This window comes from Anser brachyrhynchus (assembly GCF_964034855.1).
Source record: "Anser brachyrhynchus genome assembly, chromosome: 17".
NCBI lineage: Eukaryota > Metazoa > Chordata > Aves > Anseriformes > Anatidae > Anser > Anser brachyrhynchus.
This window is the reverse complement of record NC_137710.1, coordinates 10,293,554-10,306,196: the sequence shown is the minus strand read 5'-3', so window position 1 is coordinate 10,306,196 and position 12,643 is coordinate 10,293,554. Positions and strand designations below refer to the sequence as shown.

General features: G+C 42.3%; 1 protein-coding gene across 2 annotated transcripts in view; it reads right to left on the bottom strand.

Annotated features, from left to right (window-relative positions):
- The window catches only part of GGT5 (gamma-glutamyltransferase 5), a 42,807-nt gene extending 30,884 nt beyond the window's left edge, over positions 1-11,923 (bottom strand). For both annotated transcript variants that reach the window (XM_080560031.1, XM_080560032.1), the window contains exon 1: positions 11,902-11,923. In XM_080560031.1, the coding sequence (XP_080416157.1) occupies positions 11,902-11,908 (7 nt within the window). In that variant the 5' untranslated portion in view covers positions 11,909-11,923. The remainder of the gene's footprint in view (positions 1-11,901) is intronic.
- Between the last annotated feature and the right edge of the window lie 720 nt (positions 11,924-12,643).

Genomic DNA, 12,643 nt, shown 5'->3' with positions numbered 1-12,643 from the left:
GTACAGCAGTATTGACCAACCCTTCTGTCACTTCATGCTCCAGGGTGAGTTACAGAAGGCTGAGATCCACAGCTTGGGACTGCAGGTGCTCCCCTCATGTGGACAGCATTCATCTCCTCCTCCCTGCTGGTTTCCCAAGACACACATCCTTCCCAGCTGGCAGTCCCTGATGCAGCCTCTTCAGTGCAGCATAGCAATGCCAACACTAAAAAGCAGGCAGTCCCCAAACCGTGTGGAATCTACAATTGGTCACAGATATCCTCTGAGCTGCCCTTATTAGTAAAACTGTATCTTTCCCCTTCCTTGGCTAGTAGGTCCAGGGGCCACTCTCTCCCTTATAACTCCTCTTGGCACTGCAGAGCCCAGCCATACCTCTGCTGTAGGGACATTTCTCTCTTTTTTTTTTTTAAAGCAGCCCTGCTCATTATCTATACCTTCTGGAATGAGGAGGCGTAGTCCTCAAAGCCAGGTAGCCACCACCAAGGGGTAACCCAAGTCCATAAGAAACCCTTCTTCTGAACTCAGCCCTTTGCTCCTGCCAAAAGGCCATCAGCACTTTTCTTTCCTTCCTTTACCTGTCCCTACTCCTACAACCTCAGGTGTTAAGAGACAAGTGATGCTACATTCCTGGGCCTCGGTCTCTGTTTCCTTGTCAAGCACCAAAAAGGTGACACTTATCAGCCTCAGAGCCAAGTCTGACTTCCCCTCTTCTGCTTCCTCCTCAAGGTCTGGCACTTGCTGCGTGGTCCAGGGCAGAGCCACTGAACCCCAGAAGCCTGCCAAGCCCGGACTCTGCACGGACTGTGCACATGTTGGGTTTCCTTGCCTGACACGGAATTTAGTCAGAATTGTTCCAGTTGAACAGGGTCGTACAGTGATTGGGCACAGGCTCCCCAGGGCAGTGATCATGGCACCGGGCCTGCCAGAGGTCAAGAAGCGTTTGGACACCGCTCTCAGACACATCGTCTGTTTTTGGGGTAGTCCTTTGCAGACCCAGCACTTGAACTCAATGATCCTTGTGGGTCCTTTCCAACTCAGGATACATGCCAACACACATATCTCACACATATTAGTGGCCAAGACTTCCGAACACAATGTTTTGGAGGCTTGATTATACAAGGACAATCAGTCATTTTGAAAATACAAACTTTGTTAACAAAAACGTCCAGGGAAGATTAGAGCGAGAAGAGTATAGCAACAAATGTGCAGTGATTTTCCCCCCTAAATGCTCTCCCAGCCTCCAAAGGCAATTTGGAACCTTCCTGAGTCACAATCTTTGTACCCAGTAGCCCTTGAAAATTTAGTTTCATGAATTTCTCTAATCCCATCCAGCTTCTGATTTACTGGATGCTAAGGGTTTTCAGGGCAAAACACTGAATACATGCAAACTTTCTGTTTATATGAAAACGAAGGAAACTGCCTGTTTTTTTCACACGTTCTTTAAATGCTGTTAAAATTCTGAAAGCCGTAACAACACAGTAAAGCACATTAAGTATTACGCAACAATTAAGTATCCATAGTAATTAACTATTGGTTTAGTATCTCCAAAACTGTATTTCAAATGGCAAGTCTCTAAGGCAATCCTGAGACACCTCTAGGTCATATTAACAGAGAAGCTTCTGGATCTGAAGGCAAGGAAAGAGTGGGAGTGACCTACTGAACAGACCCAACAACTACCACTCCATCAGCACCAAGCCCCGCCTGAACATGAAGCGAGAGCCAGTTCATGCTGGGCTCTGTGACCACATCTGTACCAGTACATTAACTGGGCCCTTGGAAGTCAGCCAGCACGCAGCAGCCGTGTCCAGGCTGGTAAACTGGTCAGCCCTAAAACTGGGTGGCTACAGCAATCTGCCTTTTGGGAATAGTTCTTTGAGTTCTCTAACTGCCAACTCACATCCAGGAGCTGTTTGGGACAACTGCTGGTTGGACCAGGACAAGCTCCCTTTAACAACCTCCTTTCACCAGCATCCTCAGCCCTTAAGCCCCAGGGAAGAGTCCATGCAAGGACCTGCAATAAAGGCTTTGGGAATGTACTCTAAAAGAGCAACCAGAGAGAAAGAAACCCTGAGACTGAAAGAGCTGCCTGTCCCATCATGGACCCTTTAGCCAACAGAACCAGCTTTTAGGGGCTCTTTTGAAAAACAAGTTGAAACACAAGTCATAGCCCAGCGGGAGTCCTGGAATATGAACTAAAAAAGGATTTACAATAGAAAAGAAGAAGGGAGACTAAGTAACTGCTTACTGTTATCCACAAATACAGGCTTTATCTGTTCAACCATGACCCTGCACCTACAGCCAATGTTTGGCTCATGCCTCATGGATGCCTTAGCCAGTTGAAAGGGATCTTCCGATAAATGCATATACGCTGTGACAGAAGAGTTCAGCATAAACACAGAGCCATCACAAATCACAGCTTACAAACAATAAACTTCATTTCCCACGACCCACTAGGAACCCAAACCCAAATGCCTATCCCAGTTATATTTGTGCTGACACTTAGATTAAAGGTGTTAACTGCTGAACTGACAATCACAACCGAAGCAGTGAAAACACGGTCATCTCACTGAAAGCACATGACAGGATGGACATCATTTCCAAGAGGACATGACAGAGTAATAGTTAGGTCAGACTCTAGTTAAGAGCTACTATCCATAATAGCCAGCTTCCACGTGAAATTAAAGACTAACCATGCTTCTGATGTACTTTAAGTCCAAGTAGATTCATTGGTGCTTCTCCAGTCACTCAGCAAAGTGAGGATTAACAGTAAACTTGCTGCAGTTTAGCTCTCAGAGGACAGGTGACTACAATTTTTAAACTACAATCAAAGTAGCATCTTCAATAACAAGGCCAAAAGTTGGAGCCAGACCTCACTCTCTTCCTTACTTCATACTGATGCCTATTCGTTTGCAACAGCAAATACCATCCCCCAGATACTGTTCTTGTAAGAGATCAGAGGCGTTTTTTTCTTTTTTTTTTTCTTGAGATTGTAATTTGGCTTTTCTAATCAGCCTTAAAGTGTCAGTAACATTAAAATGATGTAAAAGAAATGGAAGTATTTAAATGATGACTTGTGAACTTGTGATTTTCTTCAGGGTTAACTTAACTCTGCTCCAGCCAAAGTATAGTCAAAGCAAATGGATTCTTGCCAAGGGGCTGCTTTTTCAAGACATTGCCAGGAACGCCCTAACAAGGGGAAACGCACGCAACTACAGCTTTACATATGTTTAAGAACTAGCACTCCAGCAGCACTGCCCTGTCTATCAATACACCACAGTATTCATGCAATCTGATGTCAGAGTGATCTCTTCTGTGTTTCTTAGTATTTAGTCGCTTCCTTTTACTAGAAGTAACAGGAATGTTAAATTTAAGTATTCTATGAACAGCAGAGAACAACGTAAAATAGCTAGCAAGACGCAAGGAAACACAGACCTACAGCTTGCTGGTGGTGGTGAAGCAATGTGAATGCCTAGAGGTTAAGCTAGCAAGGAGAGGAAGTAAAGAAACAAGAGCTGGAATGGCTCGGCATGCTACAGATATGAGGCATGAATAGTAAAGGCTGAAAAGCAGAACACATTTCTGGGAAACAGACGAGTTTAAAAAAAAGGGATACAGACTTGAAAACGATGTTGAATACTGAAACTGTAAACTCTGCCCTCTCCCTGGACCTCTGTGCAATTCTACATGCAATTTGATAGCAGGGTCCTTTATAAGGACACAGTGAACTTAATCTCTGTTTAGATAGGAGAGCAGCTCTGTCCCAAAAAAAATGAATGAGTGTTACGGTTGTGTTGTGTTAACCCTGGTTGTGCTAGGGTAAAACAGCCATGGCATGTTCTTTTGCTCTCTACCACTGACAGCTCTAACCTTTTTAGTTTGTTTGGATCCCCCCAGCCAGTGTACCGAGGGCTGCTGTGCAGGCACAGTTCATCTCTGGTTCTGGTTACACTTCCCACAAGCTGTGGTGTCAGGCTTGGTGCTGGCGTGGGCACCACTCACACTTAGCACAGGAGAAAGATACGGCTCAGGAGGAGCCAGAGGGCTGAGAAGGACCCCACTGCCTAGGAGCCACTCCTGCCTATCCCTCACCTACCCCAAGGCTGGCACTTACCCACAGGGCACCCCAGTGCCCCACACAAAAGGCTGCTCAGGGACAGCCCTAGCAGAAGCCCTCACTTTACTTTGGGTCTCATTCCCAGAGCCCTAATCTTGACTCTAAACCTAGACTGGGATCTCTGCCAGGAAATCAGCCACATCTCCAGATCACATAGCGCTGAGGAAACTCCACCAACTGCTTTCCGACTATTTTGGCAGCCCCTTTTCAGCCCCCCCTATCTTATTTTACATCTTAGATTTCTCTTCCTTAGATCCCTAATCCTAACTGTGTGCCAGCACCAAGTCTTACGCAGTGGGATACACCACAGAACTTGGCAAAGCTTGGATACGTATGGACCCAATGTTCCCCAGTGGCAGAGCTACTGCTGTTCTCCAGTAATGCTCTGCTTTGCCCTATCAGATGGGCCGTATAATGACAAACATCTGTACCTGATCCATTAGTGCCTTAAAGCATTTAGAAACTAACATTCAATTTAGTTAATAGACTGGGAGATGAGGACACCTACAGGAAGAGAGCTAAGGGATCTTCCCCAGACTATTGCTTAAGCATTGCTTCAAAAGCACTGTTGACATTACTTCACGCAGCGCTGTGCTGCAGCAACCAGCTGATAGGCCTGGAGAGGACGTTTGATGTTGCTCTAGGTCCAGCTCTCTAGGTCCATGCTCTTCTGCATTGATGATGTTGAGTTTTTAGCTCCTGCAGCTGACCAACACTCAGAAACCTGTAGGTTGTTCTGGTTATGCCTTTTTTTGTTCAAAGAATTGCACAAAGTATGTTATCCTGGACACAGCATCGAACAGGAGCTAATGATTTCCTCAATCTCAGCACTGAAGTTCCAGACAACTCTAGTCCACCAGCCTATGTAACTGGACTGAATCAGGCTATCAGACTTCCTTACTTGTCTGTCTCCACTCATCTCCTAAATCAGTCTGGTTCACTAACCTCTCTCTCGTGCACAACAGCACTAAGCAAAGTCTCTCCTAACCAAGCACAGTAAATGTCCTCTGCTCTTCCAATATACTGGAAGCTACAGCAGAGTGTCTGGTACTCAGGCAGTAAATGCAGCAACCCCACAGCAGAATCCCCATTAGCCTTGATGTACAAAGAATGGGATTTCACATAAACCTTGCTATCTTTCTTAGCGAAGCAGAGTCTGGGATAGAAGTGGCTTATACACAGAAAGATACGAGTCACTTATGGCTATAAACCCAAGTCAGTGGCAGATTTAAGAATAAAACCAAAGAGGAAATCTTCTTCCTCATTTCACCTGTAAGACAACACTTCCATGTTGACAATATCCCTGAAAGACCTCAGATATCATCCTGCACCTGGTATGATCCCATTGGCCTCCCTACATTTAATACAGGTTCACACTAAAGGCAGAACTTCAGGGTTTATTTCAAACCCAGCTTCATCACAGTATCACAGTATCACAGATTTCTAGGTTGGAAGAGACCTCAAGATCATCGAGTCCAACCTCCGACCTAACACTAAGTACTCCACTAAACCATATCGCTAAGCTCTACATCTAAACGTCTTTTAAAGACCTCCAGGGATGGTGACTCCACCACCTCCCTGGGCAGCCCATTCCAATGCTTAATAACCCTTTCGGTAAAGAAGTACTTCCTAACATCCAACCTAAAACTCCCCTGTCGCAACTTTCGCCCATTCCCCCTCATCCTGTCACCAGGCACGTAGGAGAACAGACCAACCCCCACCTCTTTACAGCCTCCTTTAAGGTAACTGTAGAGAGCGATAAGGTCGCCCCTGAGCCTCCTCTTCTCCAGGCTGAACAAGCCCAGCTCCCTCAGCTCGCTCCTTCATGGTACAAAGCAAACTTGAGCCTGCGAAACCTGGCAATTGCATGAGATGAATTATTAGTTGGTACTTCATGTGCATGAGATGAACTGTTAGTTGGTAATTCAGCTAGAATTACTAGCTCCAGTTGGTTCTGTGTCACTGCTTTCCCACATGGCAAGCATGAAGAGGGCACCTCTGGCAGACAGTTTACTTCAGGTTGGCTCTGACACTGCAGAGAGCAAAGACAACAGAAGAACAGGTCATATCTTGCTGGGTCCCATTTTTTTTCTCCTGGGTCCCATTTCACATTTCTGGAAATACATCAGGAAATTTGATTCAGGATAAGAACAACCTGTTCCAAGACAGCTTCTCTCATCTCAACATTTCAAACCTCTTGAATGCTTGGCTCTGCATCCAAAGCAGAATTTCTTAATTTCTCTTGTACTTCAAAGAAACAGACCCATATTTCATTTTCAGGAAACAAGGAAGATTCAGCTGAACAGAAATTAAAGATCATATCAATCCAAACTCTTAAAAATGTATTTGACTGAATACAAACGTCCAGGACATTTATATAAACATCTTATTCCAAATCTGTGGTCTCCCACACAGATAGTTAGGTCAAATAAAGAAAAGAGAGTGGAGAATAAACCTGTGCAAATCTGTGAAAGGTAAATCAACACACAAAGAGGTTCTAAAATGCAGTGCTGAATTTTCCATAGCAGCAACTAAGGAGAAAGAGAATTAAATCAATGAGATTCATCTGACAAACTCAAAGGGATTCGGAGACCAAGCTCAAAGACAACATTCAAATTTATGTGAAGTAAATATCTGTGACATATGTTCATTTCCAGGTCAAATACACATATACACCCAGTATTCCACTTCAAGTCTGGTAATAACTGAATGTATATTCTTCTAGAAGAAAGATGTCTTGAGAAGCAGAGAATCTGCTCACAGTCCTTTCCTTCCCTCTGTGCATCCCTTCAGCTGACCAGCAGTAATGCCAACTTCCATGCTTTTATTGCAAGATGTGCAATATATAATGTTTCCTTTAGGGATTCACCACATAATTAAAAAAAAAAAAAAATCCAGAATCAACACGTTCTTAAAAAGACCCCATAAACTTTCACCTGAATGGAGGCACTTGGATCTGGTAATATCAAATCAGAGTTAAATAAAGTGTTTTATGTTCGTGATATTGGAGAGCCTATCCCCAAATCACAGGGGTATATATCAATGCAAGCAAACAAATTCCAGGAGTCATTTGAAGGCTTTCCTTTCTGAAACTGCTCAAAAACTGATGCTTTTACTTAAGGAGGCTTCTGTCAGAGAATATTTAGCTTCCTTGTTTTTTATCTTAAAAGGCCCACAGGCAAACATTTTTGAAAACAATTACCTCCCAGTATTGGGGTCAAACAGAGTTCTTCCACTGGTTTCTGTAGACCCAGAGCCCTGTCCAGAATTCACAGAAGCTTCTTACATGAGTCTTAAGAAACAGTTCCTCTCTACCTCAAGGGATCTTCTTTATTTGCTCTTTTTTATGTTATTTTCTGAGGTCCTGTAACTGATCCTCCTTCACGAGCCCTGTGCAGTTTCCCACTCATACTTCATCTTGCTTGTCAGGCTGAAACACCCAATATCCAAGGCTTTCAACTGTCATCTCGTGGTCACTCACCCCAGCATTTTATGTTGATTTCTCTCATCTTGACAGCCAGGAGCTAAAAACTGCATGTTCTAAAAGCAAATGCTTCAAATGGGTAAACGACTTTGGAATCGGAAAGGATAAAGATGAAAGGCAGTTGGCGGACAGCCATTAGTGGGAGAGAGACATTCTGCTTCCCAAAGAGTGCTTTCAAAGGGAAAGAGGAGATTATTAAAGGTATCATTAAATAGATTCATTACTCCTTAAGAACGGCACTGTTTGGTTTTAACTGGAAGGATAAAAATAAAGGATAAAAATACCATTATCAGTCACAAAACCAATGAGTTACAGCTTACTCCATCCATATTATGCCTCTGGACCATATCCCTTCCTAATGCAATTATTTACTCTGTACTGTATTTTATTTTATGAAGCAGTGGAGAGCTGCATCTACTTGTTAAGTGTTTTTTGGTGTACTGGTGTTATAAAAGTACCTGAGTGCTAACCTAATCCAAGGACATTTTGACATGGCGATGGCTATACAGGGTCCTTGGGAAAACTGCCTTTCAGACACACAGAAGGAGCAATCACACTTGTAGGCAACCTGCATAGCCCAGCAAGGAATGTCACTGTTGACGGACAGATTCTTCTCTGCCACAGTCACGTATCATACAGTTATGGAAGACAGGGGGAAATGTGTGGGAACACAGAGACTTTTGTTCTAAGTGAACACAATCATTACCTGCCACACGTGAGATTCTCTCTGGAAGGCCCAGACCCTACAGCTGGAAGTGCACAGAATTCAGAGGGCAGTTTGGGGCTGTGGAACAAAGTCTCCAGTCAGGGGAGTATTTCACAGGGAAGCCACCTGTGCTGTAGTGCTATCTGGTGACGTTTGCAGCCGGTTGTATGATGGAGGTGCAGCCAAAGCCAGTTCCCCTTCTTCATGGTGCCACGTCTGAGCCCCGAGTGTATAGCATATATATACTGGTGAACTGAGAAGTAGGAATCCCCATTTGGCAAAGCATAAGTAGCAAGCAGAGCTCTAACTGCATGCCTGAAGTCTTAGTCCATGATGAGTAATTCATGCTTATCTTACTGCATGAAGGCTTTGCTTTAGAGATATAGGGAAATATCTAGAAACAAAGTGAAGCTGTAGCTATCAACTTGAAATGTCGTTTCCTTCAAAATCAACAGGAAAGGCTTCTCAGAAATGGAACAAACTGTTTTTTCCCCCAGCCTAACCTCAATAAATTACAAATCACAATATGGATCACATGTCAACTGGAATGGAAAATGGTATTTAAAGCACCGTTTTACTTCTCATAGCCCAGACCCCAGTCCTTAATCCCAATATTAATAAAAGAAAATTCAGAATGTAGTTTCAGTAGTAATTCTCCTTGAATTCAAGCTTCCTCAAATTCTGGATCCAAGAGTTGCTTTAGCTCACTACATAATGCATTATGTACTCCACCACCAAACTCATATTTCATCCCAAGTTTTTAAAAGTTGAGAATAATTATGTCTCAAGCTTCTGCATTCATATAATTATGCAGGAAAAACAGTTTCAATTAAAAGGAACTTTCTAGCACTTCACATTGAGAAAAACTTCAAAATGTGAGTCTTAAAGTTGCAAAACTCAGAGTACACATAAAAAGGCATAAAATACACTCTTTATTAAATCAGACTATTCTTAAGGGACCCTCAAGACTGTGGGAAGCAAGATGGAGTTGGGGCTATTGACAGGATGTTGCCATGCAGTATCTTAAGCAATCTCTGTTTGCAGAAACTAGGCAAAAATGTAACAAGCTTGCAGAAATCATTAGGAAAAAATTAATGCATATACCCCAATAGAAAGAGTCTTTTTTTCTCTCTCCCTTGTATATAATGCAAGTTACTTCAAAGATCGTTTTGCCCTGCAGAACTGTTCTGTCCTTCTTTCCAGCAGCCCCTGGAGATTACACATTTCCGCAGGTACCCAGACAGATGCTCTGCTGTCCCCTGCTTCTGGGCCTTCTCAAACCAGAGTTTTACAAGTCTTACTTTATATTAAAACACAAAGAAAATGCTCTCTGATCTAATAAAACAGCTGCAGCATAAGCGATATGCTAGAGCACTATTTCTCTGAAGCCTTCCATTTCTGCATGAGAGTGTCCAGTGACCAGTAGTGCACAAGTGCAAAACAGCCTCACGTGTCTTAAGGACGGCTCTTCATAACTTGAAGAGGAATCCCACACAGAAGGCCCTATCCTTTGAGAATCTATAGTCTTCTGTAAGATCCTGCTACAAGACATGTATTTGTTTACTCAGAGAGAGAAATTTAACATTTAAAATTGTTGTTGTGGCTGAATAAATTAAAGGTCCAGTGCAATGGACGGCTCAAAGACTCTACACTAAAAGCAGGCAGCCGTGGATACGTGGCCCTGCAATGGTTACATACATCCTGAGAGCTTGCTGACATTTCCTTCAGAAGAAAAGCACTTAGATACAATGTGTGGGTTATTTTTTTTTCTCAGCCTACAAAGGAAGTCTCATCTTTATCCATGTCAAAATTTGACTTACAGCCTTAGCAGGTCTATGCATGTAAGGGACAATGTAATGCTGTTGTCTGCATGAGCTGAACACCTTTCGAAAGAGAAGCTGCTTCCGCTGAACCAGAAACATTTTCACTGTTCTGAAAATTCCCCTTTTCTCCTCTGGTCACCTATAGGACTCCAGGCTTTTTTCCAGCTCAATTCTCATTAACAGGCAGCCTGGTTTTGCTCCCATTGCAGCTGAACAGACTATGTTTTCTAACCATTTCATCCATCCCTGCCATACCAACACCCAAACAATTCACCAGCCAAAAGAGTCCATTTGACAGTTATTTTCTGTTATGACACTCTAACCTGTCCTTACAGGAACAGATGAAATCACATTAATCCTGCGCAAACAACAAGGTCTAGTTTATCAGAAACCTATGCTGTTGCTTTAAATTAGATTATTTCTACTTCATCTGTTTCTCTCAGATTCATTGATTAACATAATCACGTTAAACTTAAAGTACCTTGGTCCCAGCTTGGACTCGTGGTTGCTGTATCCAAGTCAGACTTCAAGAGAAGCAAGGGTGCCCAAAAGTTCATCTGTTTCTCACATTGATATCCAGTGACTTTATAAAAAAAACGCATCTTTCGCTAGAAACTCTGCTTCATTCTAAAGTGCACTATTGAGTCATTCATTTTTATCGCCATTGTACAAACTGAATTACCTCTGTTGAGTTTGATTCAAACTGGAATGCTGTTGCGATTACACCAAGGTGACAAAATGGCTTACCTTGGAAGCTACCTAGGTGAAGCATTAGTATGGCTGAAGCTAGACACTTCAGCTTCCTTGCCTAACAGAAAACTTTAGCACGGTGACCGATAAAAAAAACACTGAGCAAGCACCAATGAATGGATTTCATGCTTTCAGAAAACAGCTCAACCTCTGGCTATCTCAGGAAAAACATACCAATAATATAAAAAAGTCCTTCTTGTTGCTGTGGCTTAAAGACAGCTATAATTTGGGAGAAAGGGAATAAGGAAAAGTAGATAAATGGCGTATCAGCAGGTGGCATAACTTTTCTGGACGTCAGTCTCTCCTTCTACAGAATGTGAAAAAATACGTACACAGTCCTCAGATGAACATTTGAAAATGCTCTAAGAGTGAACAGGCCTATACTCTTGATTTCAGTAGGCTCAAGAACAGACCTGTAAATATTAATAGGCCATTGTTCCATGGTCCTCCTCAGCAGTTCCCATAGTTATCAAAATCATCAGATAAATTTCTCTCTTGCAGCTATTTTATTAACTTAATTGCAAGGGTGTTACTGAGCTATTCCTACAAAGTACCTCCAGTGTTCTATTTCCACTTATTCACGCAATCAGTTATTTCTGGTTATTTTCCTTCTCTAATTCTATCACCCACTGAAAAGACATCAGGCCTACTGTTTCCTTAACTTCTGGCAATCACAGCCATCACTTTTATTGCTAAATACATTGCAGCAGCTTTGCCATTAAGCCACAATAGCTTTTTCCAGAGCTAAAATAGCTCTTTATCCCCACCTGGAGGAGGGACCTTTCAAAGAAAAGCGTTCATTCACCATTATCAACAGTTTTCATCTGCAAATACTCTTTTAAAGCGCAGCCAGTATCCCATCCAGGCCACGCATTTCAAATGTGCATACACATCACCGTAAACACAGCTGAAACAGCTCTTTTTAACTACACTTCTGCACTGGTCAAAGTCTTCTGTCATTCATGTTACCAACTCACTACATGCAAAATATTGGACTTCTTTAAAAAATAAAAATAGAACTTACATAACATAAAGAAGGAAAGGAATAAGCAAGTAAATTCCCTGGCAGAATTCCATGTGGAGCTGTCAGAAAAGCTGCTGTCTTTTCTGTAGTGAAGGAACCAGTTTGCTCTACTACCACTGGAGCTCCTGCCTTCGCTTCTTTTACCTTCATTTAAGATCAAAAAGCAGTTTCCAGACCCAGTTTGGGAAAAGCAGGTGGGACTGGAAGCACGTGCCAACACCAAGCAATAACATACCATTTTTAATTTTGATCCTGTAAGCATTTATGTAAACACTGAATCATTTCTCACTTGTGAATAACCCTATTGAACTTAGTGAATAAAGGCTGGGTCAGAGCTGATGTTATAAAAGGAATTCCTCTATTCTTCTCCCTAACACCATTTTCACACTTTTTTTTTTTTCAATTTTAATGAAAATGATGGAACATAAGGGCATGTCATCTTGTTTGACCTCCTACACAACCTAAAACCAAACATTTCACTCAACTATTCCTGCATCTCGCAAAAAATACAGTCAAAACAATCATGCAAATCTGCATTTTACCCACACTGATCTTTTTTTGACAAAACTTGTCAATCTTATCACAAACAAACCAAACTTATCTGAGCAGAATTATTTTCTGTAATCGTGCTTACTGATGTTAATTATATAGCTGACTTTGGTATTTCAGACAATTCATTATTAGTTTTTTAGACATTTGGCTGGAATTTCCTCTCTAAATACTGGCTAAACATGAGTATTCC